Below are 27,396 nucleotides of genomic sequence, written 5' to 3'. Positions count from 1 at the left end.
ATGCAGCTTTTACAGCTTTGGTACCACCTTGGGAGGAAGAATAATTATTCAGGAATGAAGACCTACTCTTTGTCTGACTGTAGCATGATTCTTTCTGTGGAAAATACGTGGCCAATTGACCATCATTCCTCTGTGATTTTCTGTGGCTATCTCCTTTGGTCACAATTCTGATTTTTCTTCTTGGCCAGATGCAAGTAAGAAAACATAACCTGAACACTAATTCTGATGAAGAGTTCCATCTCTCAACACCAAAAGACAGGCTCCTATCCACATAGCTGGATACATGAAGACAGATTTCAAGTACATAATGGAGCTCAGGTGTAAAGCATATGCACTTATACAAATATATTCAAACTGAACGAAAATTCAGTTTAGATCTGTTTTTTACCATCTCCTTGAAAACTTGTCTTCTTCAGGGTACAAATAGGGAAAAGAAACAACAAAAAATTCTCAAAAGAACATAAATTGTAAATATTGATAATTTTACTTTTTTATTTAAATGCATAGATGTTGCAAAATAGATCAAAATGATGCACAGTTTCATAGCATTAGAAGTTAAAACAGGGATACAAATTTATATCTCAGGTATAACATATATATAGCGTCATATGACAACATGAAAGAAATGATACATTGGTAAGTTCACTGCAACACATGTTAGACAACAAGCTTTCTTCTCCAAAAAACCAGATACAACCCCACCCACACAATTATCAAAAAATCTAAACAAGAAAAATGAAAATATATAATGAGAGGGGGGGAACGAGGATTTCACTCTATAAACACTGAATATTTTTTTTTACATGGGTTCAGATAAAGAAGCACAGAAATACACTTATTTTCCAACCCCCAGGACTTTTAAGCCTCAGAAAAATCTTTCCTTGTTGCATATGGAAAAAAGCATCTGTAGATGGCTTGCTTCTTAAATGAACCCCGCCTTTAAGCACCGTTTCAATTACATTAGAGCACCCTACATGAAACAAAGCTGTTTAACTCCTAAGAGCTATTGATTCCAATATTACCATTCACTCTTAAGGAAGAATTTTGTTACTTTAAATGTCACATCTAACATACTTCCTGACTTATGATGATCTATTGAAGCTGTAGTGAGTTAGCAGCATGATGAACAGCCAGTGATTTGAATGACAATTGCTGTTGTAAGCTAAACATATAACCTGAGAGATATTCCCCCTCTTTCCTGCTGGCCAAAATAACCCTAAGTATAATTCATATGCATTTTCAGTATGAGGAATTTTAAAGAATTTACAACCTGATTACCCAAAGATAACATGCCAAAATCTTCTTCCACTCTGAATTTTGTCTTTTGGCAGAAGACAAAGAGATAATGAATTGCAACCATTTCAGTCTGGATTTCTCACAGATCACATTCAGGGGAACTCTGCAGAATGTGGATAACAATCAAAACCTTCTACATGTTCCACTGAATTGTGTGAATTTAAAAATGCATCACCTTGTAATTATTTTCTAACATAACTCTATCCTGAGGGCAAGTTGGTAAATGAAGGTTAAGCAGAAAGAAAGTATTGAAATTACCAATAGTAATAAATTTTATTTATCATTTCTTGAATTAACCAGATAGGCTGTTGCCTATCTGTTGAACCAATCAGATGGGTAATTGCTATTTTTTCTTGATTTTTAAAATTATTTTCTATTGAAAGAAAGCAGTTTGAGAAGGTTATTGCTATTTCAGGCTTCTATTGACAGAATTTCAACATTCTTCTTGTAAATTTAAACAAGAAGGTTTGTGCACATTGAGACAGTCAGACCAATTATGTATGATCTGAGAACTAGAGTATACAAATTTTCAATTCTGCAGTTTAAAAAAGCACCACAAAAATTTTGTGTGCTTGGATTCCAAGACCGTCTCATTCTAGAATAGGAAAGCAAGAGTTTTGTCTTGAAAACTTAGCAATAATGGGCAGATTGCAACAGTAATTTGGGCCTTTAAAACTTTATTAGCGATCATCATAATTTAGTATCTGAGTAATGAGGCTTCCCACACCCTGGTTTTTAAGAACTATATCTGACTTAACACTTCTAAAAATTCTTCTGACATCTGAATAACTCTGTTTTACTGCATACTCATAAAACTTTGTATGTTAGGTAGCCATCAGCTAATAAAACTTCAATTGAGTTCTGTACTTACAAATCATGTAAAACTAAGAAACGGAAGAGTTGTGCACTGCACCTCTTTTCTCAAAGGAAACAAAGTCATGTGTCTTTAAAATCAAGGCCGAAAACTTTAGATTTGCATTTGTTTTCAAAAAATCCTAAAACCTCTTGGATTCCTATGTAATGAGTAGCAGCATTCTCAACCACGAGAGGGCATCCATGCTTGCAACCTGATCCTCGGAGAGAATACTTGAACACATATATCCACCTACCAATCCATCTGCCTACAGATATAGATATGGATATAGACACAGATATATTTCTTTCCATGCAGTCACAGTACTTTTGCTCTGGGAGGTTTCCTCTTTCAGAGCCCCATGGTATTTCCCAGTGCTGATAAGGGATGGCACATGAAGTCTAATTTTGCTGTTCATAAAGCCCTCATGGAATCCAATTCTTTCATTCCTGCAGAAGTTATATTAAACCTCCTATGGTTTTCACTGAGACCTGATCCAACTCACCTCAAATTCAGAGGGAAACAAACTGATCTCAAAGAGTAGATCCCAAAGATACATCTGCAAGGTCAAGCCCAGATTTTCTGAAGTCATTTATTTTTCAGAGAGAGGATCTGGAATCACTAAAACTTGCTCAGCATTAACCTGAAGTCATGAATCTCAGAGGTCTTACTCCCCCCATAGCTTGTTCCACAGGCACTTGCCTGCTGTGATGAGGGGAGGGTGCTGTTTGTTTTGGTTTTGGAATACATTTGCCTCTCTGATACACATAAAACTCTTATTAGAGCCTGAAATAACTATAAAAAGGAACCTTGAAAGCAAATCTGACCTAGTGGTAAGTTATATGCTTAGCTGAAAAAGATCTCACAAACACTGGAGTGTATATGGTAATATTTCCACAAAAAATCATCTGTAACTTCAGCACCAGAACATAGAGGTTAGCACCAAAAGGTATCAATTGCTACCTATCATGTTAGATGTTTAATGAGGCAAAAAGTCACAAGAAGATATTATAAACAGCTGCACTCAATAATTAATTATATCAATTTTGTTATATATTTTTTTACTTTTATGCCTCTCACAGTATTTTGACCAAAAATATTTTTTGCCTTAATTTAGCTTGTGCATACTTTTACAATTTTATATTTAGAGCAGAAGTCTGAGCTAATTTCTCCATCTTTAAAGGCACACCCCTCTGCTGAGAAGAAATTAGTACTTCAAGGCCATCAGAATAACAACTGGAGGTAGTTTGCCTCAGCATGGCCTTGAACTCATCAAGAACTTTCCTCAGCATGTATCAGAGCTGCCAAAGACATCTGAAATCTTCTGCACATTTCAGTGCTTTTTTTTGTAGCAGCACTTGGTGTCAGGTAGTCAATCAGGAAGCACTGGCACTGGCAATCAAAGTAGAGCTTTACTGGCATTGTTATTGCCTGGCCCAAGAGAAAAAATGATAATAGAAATGGGGGCAATTCAAATAGGCAATACAGAAAGGCCTTCTACTTTAAAGTGGAAGGGGAAATTTCATGCGGCAATCACATATCAGATGATCTGTAATCCTCTCTGTTAAATGAAAAATATTCAGCTAATGCTTGAGTGCTTGTGGCTGCTTTTATCAGGAGCTGCTTGTACGAAATAGCTTATATCCAGATCATTTTTTGCTGCTGTCAATTACAGTGTGATTACAATAGTTAATACCTAGCACCATTATGGGATGTTGTGAAAAAACCTGCATACCTGTTTGTTCAAAGCAAAGTTTTCTATATTCACAGAAAACAAAATATTCCACAAAATCAAGGTATTTGTAGCAACTTAAAAAGTAACAGATATGATAACATATATACCCGTGATAACAATTTCAGCTGAATGACAGAATTATAAATTAATTTACAATGTCTAGTCCTGTTTGGAAAGTGTACCATACAACATACAAGTTGCAAGTTTCAAAGTGCACAGTCATTTATTGTTAGACCTAGTGTTGTAGGCTCCATGGCTTAACCTGAATTTTTTCTTATGCTCTGCTTCCTATCTTATATTTTAAAAATAAAAATACTCAAAATGGCTAGATGCACTGCTATAACTGTGCTGTCTTTACCTCTATAGAAGATTTCTTATGCAGAATGAAAATGCATTTTTCACCTGCATCTTTGTCAAAAACTGTGCTGGCTGAGGGGCTAGTGACCCACCAAGTAGTATTGTCTCACTCATTTGTTTCAGTGTGTACATAGATAATGCAAAGAGGTTGTCTTTCACTCCCAAAACAGGACTGGATTTTACTCCGCCAAAGTATTTGACTGATTGAGTACTGTTCAAGTCCAAACTCCTTTGAAAACAAAAGGAAAAATGTTTATATTGTAGCTGTTAAAATAAAAGTTAGTAGAATACTGCAAAGTATTATCCTTTTACAACATGGACACATCTAAAGGTAATGTGCCTGTCTAGGTCTTGTCCTGTCAGATACAGAAGTGTCACTAACCAGAAATATCTGAAGAGCCACAGATCAGCTGCTGATGTTCTCTGAGGGATCAGGTTATGGGTAGATAGAGAGGAGCTGCTACATTTCACACATTATAGATCCTGTTCCAGATATCTTGCTGGAGAAAAAGAGTAACTAATGTGAAGAATTCAAACTCTCATCTTTCTTTTTATATCACCAATATGTTACTTCATATTCTGGTGACAGACTGTTCTAAATACCCTCAAAAGACTGAATTAGTGACTTAAAGATACATATGCAGCTCTACATATGTAGCTCTAGTGAAATTATCCTCTGTTGTTCCACTTGCTCTACTCAGTATTGCTTTTCAAAGTTCATAAATTTCAGAGGTCTAAATGTAGCAGTGCAAGCAGACTAAACACTTATATTTAAAGTGGACTACATTCTGCCCTATAACATAAAGCCAAAACTCAAGGCTCTTTCAATGATCTAGTAGTTGAGACAGACAGCTGATTTCTTCCTTTTCATAATCTGTTTTTCAAGAAAAGTACCTGTATAATATTTTAGTTTTAATATCTCTATTAAGCACCCATAAGGCATTCAGGTTTTGGCAGGAAGGTTTTTGGAAGATTTGGTTTTTAATAATGCACACAGGTATTTTCAGGAAACAGCACAATATATATTATAGGATATATATTGCTTTAGAAATTTGGAATTTTTGCAACAAATCTATATGAACTTTTAAAGCTTCCTAATGTCTTTTATTTGGAATTCTTACCTACTTTTAGGTCTGACCTCACCTGATCCTCAACTGAGTTTCAGTCAGAGGGATAACATATATACTGGTAAACTTATAGTGCAAAAAACACTATGGATGTCATGTATTGATGTATATTGCTTTGCAGCAATATATTTCTTCCTGTAAAAGAATAAATACACTCCTGCAAAGCCCCATTATAGAACTATGACTGTGTTCAGAAATATAGGAAGGTACAGTCAAGCTATGCTGTTTTACCAGTATTTTTAAAGTGGTGTAGCTTTCTATCTAGATAAGACTTTAGGCATGTGAGTTAACAGCCACTGCAGCTTGGCCAGTGTGGTTCCTCATTCTCTCTAATATTCCTGTCTGCACACAGACATGTGATAGCAGCAGCCGTGTGCTGAACTCTTGGAACACCATACACGAATTGACGCTGCGCATGAGGTAGGTAATATCCTGCAGTTTCTCTTGCACATATGTCTTCCTCTGCTCAGTGTCCCATTGACATTGCAGGTGAAAGCACAGGTGTAAACGGGAGGAACCATTGGGAGTGTGAGGACAACTTGTTGCTTTGCATGTCACACTCCATTTTTAAAGCACAGTATTAAACAATGACCCTTCTCTTTCTGGAGCTATTATTTTTAAAAGGAAGAAATATTTTATCTTTTGATGTGCTTTTAATATAATCTAATCTTCAGGAAGCTACACTTGATAAGATTAAAATGAGTTTTAACTCATTAACAAAATGTTAATCTAAAAGGGATAATGTGAGTCTTAAATCCCAAAGTGTTAAAACCAAATTATACTGTACTTTGAAAGCTAATTATACAAAAGCATACAAAAAGAAAACATCAGAGTATTATTACAATATCTCTCTATATATAATATGTGCAAAATTCAATACACAAGCTTCTTGTTACTCATCTGTGGGTTTTCTTCAAAATAATGTAAACCTTAACTTATTTAAACCAGTATAAGTAGTTTGATGTTACTCCTGGGAAACAAAGATTGTCAGTACAAGAACCTCCATAGCTTGGAGGACAAGCTGAACATGGGACTCCTACTTTATATGGTGCTTCTCCAATCCAATTGCCCCTGAAAATAAAAAATGAAAAAGAATGCTTAATAATTTCAGAATGGAAGAAAAAAAATCATTAACCATACTTGTTCTTAGTGATTAAAGTTAACGTCTCCACTGATATCCCATAAATGCTGTTACTAAAAACATGACATTAGTATATTTCTGTAGTTTACTGATAAACACTGATCTAGCAATTCCCAAAAATGAGCAGGAGAATGACTATATCAATCCAGGCCAGTAATATCCATTCCACATCCTTCAGTCTCAGTGGTGATGTCCCAGCCTTCTTGCTTTTGCTACAACCAAGTGATTTTTGATGCTCTGATCCTGTGACAGACTATTTTTTACTGGAGGTCTATATTTATGAAAAATAGCAAAATAAGCATTGGTGCAAGGTTTTCCTTGAGCACCCTTTTGTCTGGCAGTTATCTTAAAAGCTTGCACTTGGAAGATGGAAAAACAAACTGAGTGAAACCTTATTCTTAGGTTGCACTACCCTAGGTTCGCATTGTGAAGCTCTGAGGCTGAATTCATTATTTGAGAAAAGGGAAGATAAAAACTATTTCCACCAGTAATGTATTAAATGGAACTGGATTGGGGCATTTCCAGAGGTCTCATAGATGTGAATGAGAGGAGAAGATGGGCTCCTGTCTGGTGAATAGAGGTGTGCAATAGACCCTAGGGGGAAAGGGGTACAAAGTCTGGGGAGTGATCACATGAAAAGAGGTACCTCCGAAACATCTAGGAACATCTGAAAAATGCATCCTGATTTTTAGGAGTTTATATAAACCACAGGCTTTTAGAGAATCATGTAACACTCATGATGTAGGCAGAAAGTTAAAATTAGATTTTTATTTAAACGTTATGTCTCACAGAGCAGAGAACTTTCCTTTAGTTTGCATGTGACGTGGAATAGCAGTGAGTAATGCAATTATTTATGAAACATTTTGTCATCCCCCACCTCCCAGCCAGTAACGCTGGATCAAAAGCCCTGGTCTCAGTTGTGCCTTGGAAGAAAGTAGAAATCTCAAATAATTTGCTCATTCCTACTTCTCTTCCAAATGGGTACAGCAGACTAAGTGCTCAGGAAACATATTTAGTCTGATAACTGATATGGAAATTCAGAGTTTGCTGAAAACTGATTTCTGCTTCATTTTCTACGCAGCACATGGCAGATTTGTGTAAGACTGCTAGATAATCTGGGGCCTTTCTAAACTTTGCAATTATCCTCCTTAACTTCAGGGGTTTTTCCCTCAGTTCAGAAGCATAAATATTTTTCAGTGTTACAGCATGGCATGAGTGAAAATTACTGGAGTTCTAAATCCTAAGTCTTTGCCAAGTTCCAATCTTAATAACTCAGACTGGGGTTTTTTTTAACTCCCTTCCTCTTTAGAGGAGTTTCTGATGTGCTGGTTACTCAGAAAGGCACAGACTTTACTGAGTGGTAAAGAGATTTCTGTGTGTGTGCCCAAGGACTCTACGCCCAATGTCCATAACTCAATTAAATCTTAGAAATACAAACTTAATCCAGGGAAGACCACTCAATATAATTTTTGTGACCCTGCAAGAAGTAAATGCAAATATCATGATTCCACTTCCTATGACTGAAAGGTATACACAAAATCTCACACAGAGAAAGAGCTTGTAACTTCAGGCTTTGGTTTGCTGTTTGAGAAGCAGTGGGACTTTTAGGCTCAGAAAATATAAAATGTCAATAATACAATTGTAACTTCAATTGTTTGTGTAACTGATACACAAACACTAAGTCAGTTTCCAAAAATGCCTGATTTATAAATCTATTTTCTTCCTACATATGAAAATGAGAGAAGTATTCTGGAAATTTTGTAATTTTTAATATTTGTTTTCAAATAAAGATACATAAAAAAATTCTCTTAGAAACTTTGATTTCATCTTCTCCATGTTGTTGAGCTTTAAGTCAGATACAGTTTTTGCTGCCTTATCTTTGTTCCCTCACATTCATTTCTTACCATCCTTTTCCAGTAAATATTAAAGACAAAAGGACAGAGAAATCTCCTTGATTTCCAAAGATGTTTTTTTCCCCCAAGTAAATTTTCTTAAGAAATCCTATCTTTTTTTAAGTTGCAAAACCTTTAAAAATTCTTTTACTCATGTAACAGCTAGAGTAATGACATATTCTTGCATATTCTTTACCACAAATGGACCTGTGCCACCAAGAGTTTATGGAAAACATGCTCAATTGATTACACTTAGATTCCTATACAGAGCTACGTCTTTGCCGAATGTACAGTCAGAGAAACCAGCCACTCACACTGTCCCTGCGGCTTTTGCAACAATGGTCCAAACCAGACCGCAAACTGAAGCTCTCCCAGAGCCACACTTCACTGACTCATTCTGCACCCAAATGTAAGCTCGGGATGATGTCTAGGAAATGCTGGCAGAAAACTAGTTTCTGCATTTCAACCCAACACAGACCTCTGCAAGTTATGGGATATAGGGCCACCTATGGGTGTCTATGACCTGTATTTTAACAGACCCTAACATGGCAGGCAAGATGAGGTAGATTTGCAGACACGGAGCTTAGGCTGATGGACTTTATATGAAAGCAATTTATGTACCATGGTCATAAGCAAAGGTATCCTGTGGGCAACAACATGTATCATAGAATGAATCACAGAATGATTGGGATTGGAAGGAACCTTAAAGATAAACTAGTTCCAACCCCTTTGCCACAGGCAATGCTCAGAACCCCCTCCTGTCTGGTCTCAAATACCCCTAGGGATGGGGAGTCCACAACCTCTCTGGGTAAACTGTTCTAGTGCCTCACCACCCTCACAGTAAAGAATTTCTTCCTAATGTCTAATCTAAACCTACCTGCCTTAAGCTAAGGCCATTCCCTCTTGTCCTATCACTACATGTCCTTGTGAAAAGTCCCTCTCCAGCTTTTTGTAAGACCCCTTTAGGTACTGGAAGGTTGATAAAAGGTCTCCCTGGCGCCTTCTCTTTTCCAGGCCAAACAGCTCCAACTCTCTCAGCCTGTCTTCCCAGGAGAGGTATTCCAGCCCTGATCAGCTTAGTGGCTCTCCTCTGGACCCGCTCTAACAGGTCCATGTCTTTCTTGTGCTAAGGACCCCAGAACTGGATGCAGCTCTCCAGGTGGAGAGCAAAGTAGAGGAGGAAAATCACCTGCTGGGCACATTTCTTTTGATGCAGCCCAGGATATGGGGTTAGCTTTCTGGGCTGCAAGCGTGCCGTGGTAAGTCATATTGAGCTTTTCATCTACAAACACCCACAAGTCCTTCTCCTCAGGGCTGCTATCAATACATTCTGTACCCACCCAGTACCTGTGCTTGGATTAACCCAATCCAGGTGTGTTTGGCCTTACTGAAATTTATAAGGTTTGCACAGGCCCACCTCTCAGTAAATCAAGAGCCTGATCTACAGTGGGATTGCTTACCTGAGGAAGTCTAGTTCACCATGCCTATGTATAAAAGAGTGAAGAAATAAGGAATTCCAAGTAAAGTGAAGTGAGCACAAAGAAGGAAGAAAAAAATTAATAATAATAATAACAGCAATAACAGAAAACAAGTTTTTTGTTTTGTTTCACACACATCAAGTTCATTCCTTTTCTTCCTTGTGTACTGAAGTCATACATTTCTGCATGTTCAGATGGAAAGCTTGAACAAAGGAGCAGCCCACAGAAAAAGCACAAATAGAGCTCATGCTGCAGAAAAAGGAGTAAGCAGTCCTATGAGAGGACCAAAACATGCACAAAGTATAAAAATAAACAAAAATAAAAGAGAGCAACTCACTTTGGGGCATAGTTGCATACCAAGTAAACAGCTCGCCGCCAAACAGATCCCCAGACGTTCATATTGTGGCACGTGTGGATTGCACAGCCGATGCGATTGGAAGTGGCCCAAACCATCTGAATAAATATTTATTATTGGTGAAGTCCAAATTTAAAAGGAATATACATATACATATATTTATACATATACACATACATTTATTTGAGAGAGAGGGGTATAGATACATCATAGGAAAGTCCAGCTCTGGACATGAGATTTTGAATAGAGGAAAGTAATTTATATAACCTGTGTGTAATGGGTGCACATGGGTCCATAACATCGCATCGGGCACCTAGGGTTGCAGTCTTGAGGATAAGGGAAAGCATAATCCTTCACTTCATCATACCATGGCTTTACCAGCTGCAGAATAGACCGATACCTGGGTTTTTAAAAAATACAGTAAGACAAATATGTCATTTTAGATCTCTCCTCACATCACTGGGGCACAGTATTATAATATTCTTAAGCCAAATGAACACTGACAGATATAGAACATAGACTACTGGATGACACTTGCATCAGTCCAGGATCTGAATCTCAAAGGTTGTTCAAAGGCTGACAAAATAATTGTTTTGTAGGGTATCCTCTTACCTTCCAGTTCTTACAGACAAGTTCTGGCCCAAAAATCTCAGAAGATAGGAAGGTCCATGGTCCCAAATGCATGTAGCAGCCCAAGCTTCAGCAGATTTGGCAAGAGTTTCATCCCAAACCTGACAAAATAAAGTATCCTTAGCAGCAGAACAGAAAAAAGCAGATAATGATCATAGTGCTAGAACAAAAGAAGCAAGTATCTTAACCCACAAATATACTATTGTAACATGTCAGATCTAGAACTAAGAAGAGAACTGTGGGGCAGCATGCACAGAATCCAGTAGGATTTGCCCTATTGCTGGACAGAATTCCTGCCCACATCATTAGAGGAAGCCATGTATTCCAAAGTCTCCCTTTTTTCTAGAAAAGCCCTTCACCAAACAGGCATTCTCCTACCATTTTCCCTTCTGTGTTGATGAGATCCATGTGTGGACAGGAGTGAAATTTTGGCTGGGACTCAGATAGAAATTGAAGGAGAGGAACACAGGGAAGAACAATTCAGCATAGGTATTACATACCCCACAAAACCCCAACACATTTGAAATAGGACCTCAGGAATATCTATAGCCAGAGACAATGTGTGTGGCAGCTCTTCATATTTGAGGTCACAAGGTCAAGAAAAGGGATTCCACAAAGGCAAAGACTTTGGATAGTTTCCAGGTGCAGTATGGATTTCACTACTTTATTCTGCACAGGAACTGGCATTGCTCACTGCCTGATATAAAAAGATAACAGCTCTGTAAGGACAGACAATTTGCCTTCTTAAGTTCTCCAATGTTTGGAACATGACAAGTGAACGTAAACACTGTCTCCTTTATATGCTTTGCCTGCTCAATTACATTCCTGATTTGTAACTCTACTGTTTCCTCCACAGCGAAACAGGTTTGTCTCACAAATAACAGAGATATTGGCAACAGAACCTACTGCACCACTGGAGCTCCTGATAAAGAATATCTCACTGCTACATTCCAAGTCCACACAAATCCTAGTATATCTTAGTGTTTAAGGGATACCCAAGTAGGCTGTAGGTTCTGGAATTACATGTATATTTGGAATTCCCTGAGTGGAGTGCTCAGGTGCAGAACAGTTGTAATGAACTGCAAGTAGAAAGGCAGGAACAGAATGTGGTAAAATTGCCTATGCAGACCATTAGTGCTTTTTAAACACAAACACAAACTCATAAATCTTGAGTGGCTACGAAATAAAGAGCATGCTCTCTGAGGCATGAAATAAGAGGCAAAGTCAGAAATTAACTTATCAAAGAATGAAGTGGCCCTCATCACACATATTTTCTGTACTATGAGCTACTAATAATTTCTAGTTCAGAAATTATTAGTAGCTCATAGTACAGAAAATATGCGTGATGAGTTCAGAATTCAGTTTTAATTTCACAACCCTGCAGAGTCAAAAGACTGATCTTTGACTAGGACGGTAATTCATGCCCTGACTAGTACTTTGTGCAATTTCTCTTAGTGAGAAGGACAAAATTTAGTAAATTTTATGAAGTTGCTAAGCCACTGAACCAAGCTTTTGAGAATATGGAGTGGGTAAGGTACACCCTAGATTAAAGGTGAAGAAGCACAACAGAGACCAGTAAGACTCCTTAACACAAATCATCTTCCATTCAAGAGGAACCACCTTAGGGATGGTAAAATGGGTGGTGCTCAAAGCAGAGAAGATTTATTTTACGCCTGTTCAGCAAATCTTCCAGAACAAAGTCAAAGCAAATTGCTAGTACAAGGACAAAAGACAGACGTTTTAAAAAGAAGCATGCTACAAAGGAATAGTCTTCAAGCCAGGGAACACTTAGACCTCAGCTCTGAAAAATCACGGGAGTTTCTTGGAGGAGTTAGAGATAAAAAATCCAAAATCCAGGATATGCTCTAAGGCCCAAGGCGAAGAAAACTGTGCACAGACATTTCTTCCGCTTTGTATCTCTGCCATTAAGTTTACTAGCTGCATGTGGCCTGTGTATAAAAACCCCTTTATAATCCCTGTGGTACTGAAGTGGTCCCAAAAAGAGGGCTTAAAGAGTAGGTACAAACACAAAAGTGTGCCTGGGGAGTGTGCCTGAGAGGCTGGGGCCACAGCCGGTGTTTGGAGCCTGCCCAGGCCCAGGGCAGCAGAGGAGCTCATGGATCCAGCATGTGGGTCCAAACACAGATGCCTGGTGTGCATCCATAAGGGGCTGCTCTGCCAGGACTGTGACACCCCATAAACACCCTCCTTTGCTGGGATTAATCATGCTTCTGGCACGAATGCTCCTGCCAGGAGGCTGAACATGAGGTTTGCGTGCTTGCTCCCAAGTGACCTGGCTGCACTCCCACAGTAATCTAAATGTGTACTGTATTCGCACAAATAGCACCGAGATCCTGATTTCCACACTGCACATTTTTGTGTACTAAACTGCCTCTCAAAACAGCATGTTAGGTGTTTGAAAGAAATGTGAAGAATGGATTAGGTTTTCACTGTTAACACTCTCTAACAAGGCACAGCCCCTGCCTTCGACAGTGAGGGCATTTCTAGTTCACTTTCACTTCCCAGCTTCATTTCTGCTTATCAGGAATCATCTGCAGCATTGGATTGGTAAAGTTTTGGCAAGTTGTTTCAAACTCAGTTAAAATGTTGTGAGTTTGTCATGTATAGTACACTCTGCTTTCCATTATCTATTCACTCTTGATCCCTCTCTGGACAGATTAAATTTTTGGCAAACATAAAAAAAAAAACCAAAGAGAAGGAAAATAACTACTGACTAATGAATAAGGGGGAGGGGGGAGCATATGCAGCATCTTTAAATTTCCTCCCTTCATCCATTAGCAGGCTGGTGAAAAGCCTCTATACAGAGTCCCCTGCTGCTATGTAAATAATTTGTATTTCAGGGGAGAAGTTGATTGCCTCACCTTCTTTATTTTATTTACTTCATATTCTCAGAAGAAAAGGTGGTCTCAGTCCTTATAGGACGAGCAGATGATCACCAGAAGAAGAGAGTGCATAAGAGAGACCTTACAGAGTCTTTCAGTACCTGAAATGAGCCTACAAGATAGATGGAAAGGGACTTTTTGCACTGGGATCAAGTGATAGGACAAGGCTCAAAGCTGAAGGAGGGTAGGTTTAGATTAGATATTAGGAAGAAATTCTTTAGTTTGAAGAGTGGTGAGGCACTGGAATAGGTTGTCCAGAGAAGTTGTGGATGCCCCATCCCTGGAAGTGTTCAAGGCCAGGCTGGATGGAGCTATGAGCAGAAGATGTCCCTGCCCACGGCAGGAGGGTTGGAACTGGATGATCTTTAAGATACCTTCAACACAAAACATTCTATGATTCTATAAAAAGGCAAATGACTAATATAGGCTGAAGGTGAAAAATATTATCTCATAATGACCCAAAATATTGTAAGAGACTGTGCCATTAGTTCACTCTTTCAAAAAAAGTCTGATCCTGAGTCCACACTTGTACTAATTTTATCTCAGTTCAGTCCCCTGTTTTGGGCATATAAGAGAACAGAGCAAAGACATTTTGACTTTTGAAGCCATGTGGATTCATTGTTGTACATAGATAAACACCATATCAAGAAATACAAATATATCCTAAAAAGAGAAACTGAAGTAACTTGAAAGTAAATGGAACAGTTTCTGTATGAGGAGAAATGAAAAAGCTCAAGCTAATTAGCAAAGAATTGAAAAAAACCAGAGTGATAAACTCTGAAATGATGGGCAATCCAGTGCTCCCATTAAACATCTGAGAAAGCTGCCTGACATGAATGCAAAATTGTAAAAGGAAAAAAGGAGAAATATGTCCATACTCAGTGGGTTAAGATCTAAGAAGGTGACTCATCCTGAAATGCTGATTGTGCAAATTCCCAGTGCCAAACTATGATCATCCACTCCCTGGGGACAGCTAATCTTCATTTGCTAGGTTGCAAGTAGTTGAGGAAGAAGACACCTTCTATCCAGTATAAAGATCCCCCCCCAAACTCCAGATCACTGGTTTGGTCCAGCATGGAAACCTTCCTACTTCTCAACTAGGTCTAACTGAGCCACAACAGAGTTAAAGCGTGTCACCACGCTTCCACTGACAACTTGAAATGAACATTCTTTGGCCAATTTATTTTTCTTTCTTGAGCCAAACATTATTTTCCTAGAAAGCTGTCTGACTGTGCTCTCTGTACTGCTCCCTGAAAAACAACACTTCCAAACTACATCTCACTTGAAAATTGTCAAGAGGACTGAACACAAGGAACAGGACAGTGCTTCTACATGGGGAGTTTCAACACCAGAGACCACTTTATGAAGCAGCTCTGGGGTGTTCTCTGCACTCACACAGCACATGCTTATTGAGAGTTAGGAGTAAAATCTTAGCATTAATAAAGTCAGCAGGAATTTTGCCAGTGAGACAGAATTTCATCCTAGATTTTGTTTGTTTCCCTCTGTAAACAAATAGTAAAATATTTAATCTCCAAAATGTGTAATAAGCAGTAGAGTGTAAAACAAAATCTCTTTCATGTTCAATGAAATTTCTTGAAGTCCAAAAAGTGGTCTTCCTTCACCAAGGAAAGCCTTTTAATGTTGTGGGACACAGTTCTTTCATACATTCCCTTTTTATAGCTGTCTCTCAGTTGTTCTTAGATAATTTTCATGTAGAAAGGATGAAGTTGTCCTTTTGTGCTTGGGAGGAACAGAAGGTCCTGGTCACAACTATGCTCTCAGATATTAAAACAAGGGTGAAGCTAAATAAACATTCTGATGATGAAAAAGAAAAGAAACAACTACAATATTGCAAAGATCTGTCCATGATATTTGTTGAAAAATAATTGGCTGTTCCCTTTCTACTTTGATACCTATGTTTTAATTTGAGGAACTGCATACATAACAATTTTTAACTATAACTTGGGCTTAGAAACATGGTTCTGCTCATTTTCATTGCAGACAGAATTGTAGTCCTCATATCAATCATTTAAATGGAGTAGCTTTTTCTTGACACTCTGCTCAACACAGGTCTTAGGAGGCAAACCTAATCACTCAAATGACCTCTCCTCTACTCTGCAAGTACTCTGAAATTATTATTAATGGCAACAGATAGCAAGAATTTGTGATCTAAATACAAAGGGAACAGAATACACAGTCATACACTGTATTAATTATTTTCTCATTCTGTGTGGATATCTGTGTGTAAACTGGATGTTTTGAGAAGCACTTAAATTTATAGCCCTCATTGACAAAAAGAAAATATGAAGGAAATGTGGTAAGTAGGAGTGCTCCTTCCATGACAGCACCAGCAGAGAGATTGTGAGATAGAAGATGTGGGCTAATTGTGGAGTCCATAAAGATATGTTTTTTACCTGGTAGCCTAAGGATTGTGCTAATGATCATTGTAAAACACTCAAGGAATCCAAACCTGTGCTTTCACTCTTCTTTTGTCATCATGATCTTTAATTTTTCCCAGCTCATTTTTATTGCCAGTAATAGGGAAGCTGTCCTCACTTGCAAAAGAGCACAAGAGAACCTCAGCAGAGCATTGTTCTGGACATTAAATACGAGCAGCAGCCCTCAGTACCTCACTGCTTGCATTTGGTTTGTTTGTTGTGGTTTTTTTTGATGTGACATATCAGCTAAGATAATATTATACATATTTTTCAATGGTAAAACGAGTACTTTAAGCAAAGCATACACACCCTGGTCACTCACTACCTTCCTAGGAATTCCCTGAGTCAGGGCTGCTGCCCATCATGCCAGGACAGCTGTGGTATGACCAGACCCTCAGCTGGCTGCCACCAACTGTACAGCTGACAAACACCGGGTGAGGTGTGAACACAAATCCAGAGCAAATAGGTGAAGTTCATTGTTTTAACCACTCCCTTCCGAAACAGTGTCTTCACACAAGCGCAGTTACATGAAGAGATGGCAAATGAAACACTGGGACATGCAATTTGAGGAGAGCTGCATGGCAGCACTGCTACATTTTGAAGAAAAAGTGGCAATTTGTTTGCCAGTCTTGGCATCTTGTCATTTATATATGTTTACTCTGGACTCAGTGATATTCAGATTGTTATTTCGCACAAACAAATCTACAGTGATTCTTAGGCATCTCAAAAGATGGCCTGTACAACCTTCTTTTAGCAATGATTCGTTAAAAAATTAGCCCTTCCACCTCAAACATATTATTTTTGTCTCCAGTAGCCCCCTGTTTCTCCTTGTTTGCCTAGTTGAAGATCAAAAGCTCTTACTTCCAAGCAGCAAGTGAGAAAGAAAAAAACCTTGACTCGAGCAATTTCTTCCTCTGAGAAAAACACTGTGAAGCCAAGGGATGAAATCCAACATGTCCAGTCCATCTGTGCAGCTGCATTCCGCAGCTGCTCGTGCAAGTCCCAGAGTGGATTAGCAGATGGAGGCTGCTACCCTCCAACACACAGGTCTTGTCCTCGCGGTCACTCACCCTTGCACCGCTCACACCACTTGCGTGCGCGGTGGCTGTCCCAAATCCCTCAGCAGTGTGCAGGGCACACAGGAGTCCTTTGCTCCCCTTCTCTTTCATATAGTCAGACCTGTAGCATTTTCAGGTTTAGAAACTTTCTGTAGGACCCCCCACCATGTCCACTACCCCAAATCTGGCAGAAAGCTTAATAAAACAACCTAACGGCCCTTCTGCCTGCATGCTTTTACAGCAGAATGACTCAAAGAGCCTCATCTTTTTGCTCTCACTTCTTTCAATGCATACTGTGTGATGAAAACATATGAGCTCATTGGAACTTACAGAGAGATGTGGCAAACTTTATATATTTACTTGGGCTCTGAGATCATTTGGACTCTAGACTCACTCTCCCTCTCTCTAAGAATATGAATTTTTTTGTTTTGATCGCAACAGCCACTTCTTAGAAATTTTTCTATGCATATTGTAATTGGTGCCTACCACGCATGCAGGTACTTTCTCACATCCATTAGGTAATAATTAAAAAGTTTACACAGAAAATTCCCAGTCTACCCTCTAGAGAAAAACATCTTGACGGGAATTGCAGTTCTGTACGTCATTCTTTTGCAAATAAATAGAGGGTTAATACATCAAGCTGCTTGTCCAACAATCCACTGCAACTCAAAGTAAAACTGTGCAATGTTTTATAGTAAATTTACTCTCATATATCCAAACCTCCAAACATCTGAGTCACACTTCTGAAAAGCTCAGTAATAGAAGGTCTGGCTTAATCAGGGCATCACCAGACATATTCCGAAGAAACCTCATTGCCAGAAATACTTTTCTTATGAAAATTCAAGTCTGTGTTTTACATAGGAGTTTCTATTCCTGGGTGTCTATGTGGTGCAAACACAAAGTGCTATCACTTGAAGCTTTACCACTGTTAGTAGTCAATATTTTTGTTCTAAAGGTTGTCTGCATTTCCTTTCAAGTTTGGCATCAGGCTTTTAAACAAGAAATAAAGAAAATTGGTACACTGTCAGATTTAATAACAATAAGCTTCTCTGACATGCTATTATTTGTTTAGCTTTTGGAAAAGCTAAACATCACAGCTATATATCTTAAAATATTCAGTGCTTTTATAACCTACTGCAAGACTTATTTTAATTGGCAAGAGCTTATCTTAGAAGTGGTAACAAAAAGGACCAAACTCTGTCTAGTTCCATGTCACCCTGACAATTGGTCAGAAGTCTGAAAAGGAGCATGTCTGACCTCATTTTAAATATGATCAGAAAAAATTGTATTTTCTTAGAAACACAAAATGTGAATGAAAATATATTTGTTTTTTGGTGTTTCATTTCTCCTATGTACAGAAAAAAATCTACCTTTTACTTTTCTTTGTTACTAACCACTGAAGTTTTTCATTAAAAGAAAAAAATGTTCTTATTTCTTTAAAAGTTTTCAAAGAAAATACTTACTATTTTCTAAGTAGCTCTAGCTGAAAGATATGGCAGCATGACATAAAAGAAAACACATAGCAGCTTCTTCTTTCCACAGAATAAAGAATAAGAACAATAGTTCTTTATTCTCAGACGAAGAAAGCTCAATTTAACATTCTTTCTCTTGATACAGATTAACAGATACCACTGACAGATAGATAGATGTGCAAAACCAGTTCATAAAACAGACCTCAAACCCCATCCCAGGGCACATTCAGATGCATTCATACATGGAGGGGCCTGAGCTGAAGGCAGGATTCTGTGTACAAAACGCAAGCAAGGGGCTATCCTGGGGCTTCCATCTTTTTCTGCCTTTAGGATACACATTTTAACAGACCTATGATAGAGTATTTATTGTTTCAGGTATAGAAAGAGGATAAAAATGTTGTGAGGTTTAAGGTTACTACCATCTCCATTCATGTATGAAGCAAAGTAAAGTGTACTTTGGATCAAGATTCTCATGAAAAATGCCCTGTCTGTGTTTTTAGCCACGAAGTTCAAGAGGTGCTACATTTAATAATAAAGGAATGTCTAATTCTGAGTGCTCTGGGCAGGCTGCTTTTCTATCTGAGACTTTACTAAGTTGTTTTTTGTTTGTTTAAACTCCTAGAAGGCTTTCTGCTAATACTAAATTTAAATAATGTAAATATTCTTTTCTAAAACACCATCAAGATGGATGTTTTAAAATTGTTATGCATAAAACATTGGAACAGAGCTCTAGTACCAAAGCAAGTTTAACACAGTCATTCTCTTCCACAAAATTTATCAACTGCAGCATTTTTGGGGAAGTTTTTCAGATTTTTCAAGGAGCGCTTTCCAGGAAGGGTCTTTTACATTCAACTCTTGAACAGATCTATCATTCACTCAGCACATAACAGATGGCCTTTGTACTTCTTATCAGTAGCATCCACCTGGATTTGACCCTAAATGAACACCATTTACTGAGACTGAACAGGCTCTCCTTGCATTCTATCAATGAAACTGCTGGAAAAATGGGCAACATCCGACATCTCAGTGATAGCCAAGGAGTACAGTGTTGCACTATTGACAGTGGTGCACTAGGAAACATGTAAGTGGCTAAATTCACCTGTGAGGCAAAAGAGAGCTAGGTAACTCTATTTTGCCAAAATCAGCAGAAAGTAAGCTACATTTACTCCTGCTTTCTCACTTCACTGTCAGTTGCCATGTTGTGCCTCCACTGCAGAAAAAGGTTGAGTACGCTGTGAAACAACTGCTTCCTTTCCAGACTGTGATGCAGACTGACACAATTAACTGTAACCATGTGAACCACATCAGTTCCTCCCATATTATTCCAATTTTCTGAGAGGATCAATATTCCAGAATTCATTTGCCCATGATCTTCAGACATTCCTAGTGCTGGGTTATGGTACTAGGCAGAAGGGACATACTCAACTGGCTAAACAGAAAAACAAGTGGTAGGAGGCAGAAACTGGAACCAGTGAACACATTCCACCATTATAACCCTTCTCATTTGTTCTTACCTCACTTGTGAATTACCAGCATAGAGCAAGCTAAAAGCTATGGCAGACTAGGATAGGAGGCCCACACTGGGGAACCTCCAAGCACCTTGAGCTCTCATCTGCCAGAAGACTATACTTACATTTATTTTGTGCTCTGGCATGATGAAAAGCATATTAAGAACTTTGTACCCTGACTCGTCATCTGATTACTTTATTTCAAACTTCACCATGTATACAGGATTTAAGGGAACAGGGCTGCTCAATGGAAAAAGTAGGCTGCCAGTAACTTCTACAGTAAATTCTTCATTGCATTATGGCAGCTGGGTCTTTAGACATGCATAGTTAAAATGATGGGCCTAATCTTCTTTGACATCTAAGGGTCTTGCTCACTAATTTAACAAAGGAACTGTAAATGGAGTGCAACTGTAATTTGATCCAATATGCAGAAGTATTGTAATGATATGCACATGCAAATTTAGGAAAGATAATATGCATCTTAATGCCAAGAAAATTGTCAGTAAATATGACAAGGGTAATTTTTGAAATGAAAAAGGATAGAAATTCTATTTGCAGTTAAAAAATGCATATAAAGATTAATTATCTGAGGTTTAGTGGGAAATATTTAGGTTAGACATTTGGAAGTAATTTCTATTCCTAAGGTAAAATATTTGCCAAGAGATGTGACTGAGACAGCATCACTATATGTGTTCAGGAGCAGACAAGATGAAAACCATATGTATGTAATGCAGAAGGAAGTCCTGCAACAGGCCAGGGATAAAGCACATGAATTAAGAGACTCTATCCAACTCATTAGACATAAATCTTGAAGGAACTAGCCCTGCAATCCTTACTCACAGACATGTATGAGTTCAGTGGGACCATGTAAATAAGCCAGGGCAAATGACTCAAGAACAAAATGTCCTTAAAGATTTAGAATGGTCTGTAAGAAACCACACTGAAAACAGGAAAAAAAAAAAAATAGGTAAACAGGTTGAGAAGTTTATTTATCAGAAATGCTATTGAATTGGAGAGAAAACCTAACTCACTCTTTCCATGTCCATACAAAAGGCTTTAGGTATTAAGCAAGACTTTGGAAAACTTGAAGTAGGTTTGTTGGGGTTTTTTGGGACTTTGTCTTACCTGTCACTTACTGCATATTCACAGAACATTTTTAAGACCACCTTCACAGCAAAAGAATTTTATCAAGACTTTCAAATTTAGAAGTGAAATAGTAAGGCAGTTATTTGCATTTGTGAGCACTAACTGGGTTATACCTTGCTTCTCTGACCTGACTTTGGAAGTTACCTGCAAATTTTCTGGGACTGGAAGTATCCAAATACATCACCTCAGCAAAGAGAGTCATTCCTGGGCCACACAGAGTGCACAGATTTCCAGCATGACATACCTGGACTCCTTCACAGGACCACAGCAGCTTCTTTTAGAACACAATTACTTTTATTCTACAACAATAGGTTGTTGTAGGTCCTTTGTTCAGTCTATCATGGTCTTTTATGTGGATTTACTAGAAATTAATACGCGGAGATTCTCCATTCTCTTCCAGTTCCTGTGCCATCAGCTCATGAGGAATATGAAGTAACTCCTGGGTAGCTAAACTAACTCATTTCAGGCTAGTCTGGAAATCTTTTACTACTTTGAGTCCTACAAAGAGACTCAAAGTGACTCAAAGTGACAAAGTTCAACAAGGGGCAGATTTTCCCAAATATAAAAGTGCAGTTACATATCACTGAACAAAAAAGAACTGAAACTGTGTCTGAACTTCTTTGGCACATTAGCAGGCTCAAGTTTATTTGGAGCACTTTTTGCACTTAAAATCTTCAGACTGCATTCCACAAACACGTTTTTGAGTGTGCAATCCTGCCCCCACTATTATACTTCAGACATGCTACTGCCAGTCCACTAATAACTATGTTGATCCATACTGGGCTCTGGACTCATCCTTGCAGAGCCAGCAGTGAAACTACTACAACTTGTCTTTTGCTATGGCTCTTCAACAAGTTATTCAGATCACCTCAGAGCACTCTTAAATAAAAACAGATTTTCCCATTTTGCATGGGAATGCCACAGAGGATGGTGTTCAGTGCTCATCAAGGCCCACTTTTATCAGTTACTGCTTCTGCATACAAAGCTGTAAAGGGCATGTCTGTATGTAAGCACCTGCTCTACCAGCTTTTGCAAAAACACAGTGATGTGGGATACAAAAAAGGCCATACAGACTTTGAAGAAACTGGCCTCAAGTGGGGATGACTGTAGGGAAGGTAAAAATAACTTCTGATTCTCATAGGAACAGATATTTCATGAATGAATGTTTTGGAAGTCTTTTGGAAGTCTAAGGATAGTACCAATGCACACTAAAAGAGGTTTTATGAGACTCAAATTTCAGCTGGCAACATACTGCAAATATTTATTGGCCTACCAAGTAGCTGAGATGTTCCAGAAAGGCAACACAGGTCTCTATAGTACAGAATTAGCATTCAGAAAAAGGGATTTCTTTGTTCACATGCTTCCACTGGATCTACAGATGTACATGCTTTTCACACTAGAGAGCTGCTGGCAACTCTATGTCTCACTTTTTCTGAATCATGAATTTTATGGAATCTTTCTGCTTTCTCCACAAAAAATATGCAAAGACAAGTAGATTATTTTCACCCTTTGTGAGGCCAAAAGTATGGTGTCATCTTTCTTTCTGCAGGTATGCCCTCAGCTTTTAGAGCACAAGCAAAGATTGTCTTAGGATAAAAAAAAAAGGTCCAAATCAAAATAAGGACTCATTAATTCTGCATTATAGGTGTGGAAGTTCTTGTTTTCTTTCTCTTTCATTTTGCTTTACATATACACTGACTAGATATGTATCTGCAGAAAAACTTCCAACTGAAGGCATCAGCAACTCCAGAACCAGAAACAAAAGGAGAACTACTTTAAAGCCTAACACATTGGGTGTGCCAAGGTCCCAACAGAAAGATTTACTAAAGTGTAACTGGCATACGACACACCAGTTTCTTTCACTGGGGACTGATACAATGCCTCCCACCATGTTTGACTCCCCCGCTGTCTTCTTTCATGCGGAGCTGCATACAACAGGCTGGAGCAGCACCCAGACCCACCTGTACCAAAGGGAACTAAAACACTACCCAGCTGTACTTATATGAACTTCTCCTGCCTAACCCGTGTGCATTCAAAGCTGTTCTTCAAGACCTCTCGTCTGAAGTCCTACAGCACATAAATCTTCCACACAGTAAGGTCAGAGAGAATAATGCCCAAGGAGTGTGAAGTATCTATAACAGCACTGAACATGTGAGAAGCAGACTGTATCAGGGAGAGGAACAGAATGTGTCAAATAGAAAACCCCAAAAAAGGTTGGGTGTGGAGAACTGGAATCACAAGAACCAAACCATGCAGCCAAACACTGAGTTCTTACCAGGGAAGTGGAAATAAAAGCAAATGGAACTGTACAGAAGTGAGAATGGGATACAGTAATTAATGAGAAGAACGGCTCCTAACAGAATTAGGAAAAAACAACAAAACACAATTTACTATAACTGTGAACAGAGAAAAGAAGAAAAAATATCTTTTTCTTGTGCTTCAAAACTGCTTAGTTTTTCTCTACTTCAACACACTTACAAAAGATTTCCACAATTCACTGCATCTGTAAGCAACTCCAGCTCTCTAACATGTGACATCCGTTTTAGTCGTTGTTAGGGAAAATGGGATAGGCCATTTTCTTCACTACCCCAGCACTTTTCCATTCAGGAAAGGAACACACACTCTGTAAGGTCCTTTCAAGTACAAATGCACATTGTCTGCTGGTAATTACAATGTGTTTGTTGTCTTATTTATGAAAATAAGTATTGAGAAACATAACATCTTTTTTATATAGCAGCAGCAACCTCATGTCCCTGTAAGATACAACAGATTCTGTGCCACACACTGAAATTATTCAGAGACCAAAGAATGGACAAAGCAAACTCAGTTTCTGATAATGGTTTTTCCAGTCTTGGTATGGCTTACAGCACCGGGTCATCTTCAAGGCCTCCCTACCAAAACCCTTCTGTAGTCACAGAGGTAAGAAGTTCAATAGATGGTGCCATGACCACAGCGCAGATGGCAGAGCACACCATCTGTGATGCTGCTCACTGAACATTTTTTGCTCTGTAGTTAGATGGGATACACACAGACTTACACAATTTTGAAAGAGAATTGGTGGCAGAGCAGTGGCTGCTACTTGGGGATTCAAGCTCAAGTTGCATTTTGGATCATTACCTACATAGCTTGAGTTGCTGATCCAAATTCTGCAGCATGAAGTCAAAAAGTACTTTCAGACTGGAAAACCAAATGTAAAAGAAAGCCTTTGGTCCTTGCCCTTGAGACTACTGATGGGGCCGATGCTGCCAGGAACACAGGGACATCCTATGGCTGGTTGTTACTGGCAAAAGCAATAGTGAGAAATGCAAGGAAAAGAACAGCATGCCAGCTGTAAAGAGCTTGACTTCAATATTGATTTTGTATCTATGTTGCAGCAAAGCTGCAGCAGCACACCCACCAATATAGATAAAATCTAGGCACTTTACGTATATGAGTTCATTAAAATAGATTTAATCCAGGAAGCTTGCTTTCTATTTTCAATGGTTTTTTACTGAACAGGCTAAGAACACTGCACTTCCAAAACCCTTGGAATATGACAGGGTGCTGGCTTCACTTAAGCAAACTGCAGGAGCACATTTCTAAAACACACAAGCCAAGGAAGGGCATGGTAGGCTGCCATTCCCTCAGACATTACAACAAAGTTTATTTATGCAGAATCAAAGGAAACATCAGTGGAGAGCACAGCAATGAAAATGATGACTGAGCTTGACTTCTGACCTCTCTGGCTTTTCTGTCTCTGACCTTTCCACTCAACCAGACTTCGAACTCAGCCTATGGTCTTCATCCTGCAATATTTTGAGTGCACTCAGCATTCTGAGGTGCTGCCAGGATGTGCTGAACAGATTGTATGATCAAATCCAGATTTAGGTATCATCTGTGATAGAAACATGTCCAAATTTTTAGTCATTAGCTGCTACAAAGAAGGAGCTGTTATTACTGATATCCCCTTTCTGTCAAGCTGATGGTGTCCTGTTTCTCAAACCTATTAACCATCCATTTTCATATGAGAAACTCTCTGATTTTAAGCACTTAATATGGTGCTGACACAACTTGTCTGTACTTTCAAAACAGTGTGAATACATTAATTACAACATAAAAAAAAAAATTGTTGGACAACCTATGTTTAATATTAGAGGCCCACATTATGCATGCATGCAAAGCTGGAACACAAAGTAGCAAACACTGCTTTAGCCAGTAGTGCTCAGTATGAGATCACAGTGAATGTGTAACTTCTATCATACCTGCAGGAACAGATATTTCCTATAAGTATTTTCCAATAAGAAGAAAACATGCCTGCCACATACTTTTTTTGAGCACATTGAAATCCTGCATACTAAAGAAACAATTAAAAGCAGCATTGTATTTGATGGTATTAGATGTACACAAAAAATATCCAGTAAGTAAAACACATGAACAGGAGACAAACAGTGCATCAGATTAATTACTTTGCAAACACAGTCTTACCATATTGCTTCCATAGATATTATGTGTGAAAGAAAGTAGAAATGGTCATTGGGTACCTTTTTGCCCACATCAGGGCAATGACTTACAGTGTACTCCACAAAAACAAAGGGGCTAATGATTAGCACTTCAAACACTTTGGTTCACATGTGATCACATACTATTCCTCAGGCCAACAAGCAGTTAACTCACCACTTCATTTACTTCATTGGGACTACACATGGAAATGAAAATTGAACAGGGTAAGTAAGAGGTTCAGAGTTCAGTATTTAGCTTTTGCTTGCTGAAGTTAATGCAGCTTGAAAAATGTAAGGACAGAATATTTTAGTGAGCAGTAATAGATAAAAAACATTTATTTAGTTAACTAAATCATGACAATTTGTTTAAGAAAATCAGATCACTGATTTATAGTTTGTTTTGCTCTGAAATAAACACAGTTCACTTACCATATATTCCATGTTGGAAGCAGGTGGGAAGACTTTGCCTCTGACTTGATTATGATAATCAAGAATGGCAATCATGTCATTCTGCGAAATGTAGCGCTTCCGCCTGGCTTTGGGAATTTTTGCAGAGTCCAGATGAGCTGCCAGAGCTGTCTCGATGTCAGTGAAATTATTGTCTGACAGGAATAGGTCAGTGGAGTTGGGTAACACTAATGCACTTGTTTCACAGAGAACGGAAAATAAGAGAGTACAACTGATTGCAGCAATTACTGTCATTCTGGGGCCAAAGGAGACAGATAGGCCACAGAGGTACTCTGCTTTAAGTCAGGGCAGCAGAAAGCAAATCTGTAGAAGAGAAGATATCAAAGATGTGATTCTGTACATCTGGGCAGCAAGACAAAGTGAACTGGCAGGCTGTGACCAGAAAAATCATTCTGTCTGTCAGCTCAATCATAAAAGCAATCCACACAGAACATGTGTTGCTGAGCAATTTTTAGTAACTGTATTAAGTGATGATGGTCCTACTACTACAACACACAAAATGAAGTATCATTATACCACTAATTACATGGTCAGAGCTAGTAGTATTCCTCAAATAGTGACAGTGCTATCACACCAGATCAGTCCATAAACCACACCATAAATCTTATATGGGGAGACTGCAAGAAACCTCAATCATGTTTTCCACTGAAAATTAAAAATACATCCTAGGCTATGCCTATCCCGTAGGCGTGGACTGTTTTGACACAGTGTGGCAAAGATAAAACTAGTAGGCAAAAGAAAACATATACAGCATGAAAGCAGGACATCTTAGAAATAGCATTCAAATCTTAAGGTCAGCAAAATGTGATGAGCACTGATAAAACTGCATGCAAAGCAAACTTATGGAGCTGAATGGCTTACCTCTGGATAATACCAAGAAAAAAAGAACACAGTCTATTGTTCTCCCAGTATATATAGCACTCTCCTATGTGATGATATGAACCTTTGTGAAGAAGTGTCTCTTATTACAACCCCCCAAAGAACAAAGCTGTGCTGGTTCTGAAGCCAGCAGGAGCTGCTCGCAGCCTTTATATGTCACAGCCTGTGCGAGCCAGCCCGGG

At 38.5% G+C, this 27,396-nt stretch overlaps 1 protein-coding gene across 1 annotated transcript; it reads right to left on the bottom strand.

Moving 5' to 3' along the window:
* Positions 1 to 465: 465 nt before the first annotated feature.
* On the bottom strand, positions 466 to 27,396 carry PI15 (peptidase inhibitor 15). Its single transcript, XM_042036154.1, has 6 exons — positions 27,197 to 27,396; positions 26,297 to 26,638; positions 10,847 to 10,965; positions 10,502 to 10,634; positions 10,217 to 10,332; positions 466 to 6,439 (listed from the first exon to the last, which is right to left on the bottom strand). Exons 2-6 carry the CDS (start codon positions 26,567 to 26,569, stop codon positions 6,304 to 6,306), a joined length of 777 nt encoding a protein of 258 aa, XP_041892088.1. The 5' UTR covers positions 26,570 to 26,638; positions 27,197 to 27,396; the 3' UTR covers positions 466 to 6,303.

The sequence above is a fragment of the Corvus kubaryi genome, unplaced genomic scaffold (genome assembly GCF_017639235.1).
Source record: "Corvus kubaryi isolate FWS band 111438036 unplaced genomic scaffold, C.kubaryi_AGA036_p1.0 37385, whole genome shotgun sequence".
Taxonomy (NCBI): Eukaryota; Metazoa; Chordata; class Aves; order Passeriformes; family Corvidae; genus Corvus; species Corvus kubaryi.
Note: the sequence above shows the minus strand (reverse complement) of the source record. Positions and strands in the feature narration are given on the sequence as shown.

What these genes read in the sequence shown, in the direction of transcription:
- PI15 (XM_042036154.1), bottom strand. Translation starts at nt 26,569, where the DNA reads ATGACAGTAATTGCTGCAATCAGTTGTACTCTCTTATTTTCCGTTCTC. An exon ending in TTGTCTGTAAGAACTGGAAG is followed by an intron (nt 10,635 to 10,846) that starts GTAAGAGGATAC and finishes TTAAAAACCCAG; the next exon opens with GTATCGGTCTATTCTGCAGC. An exon ending in GTATGCAACTATGCCCCAAA is followed by an intron (nt 6,440 to 10,216) that starts GTGAGTTGCTCT and finishes TTTTATTTTCAG; the next exon opens with GGGCAATTGGATTGGAGAAG.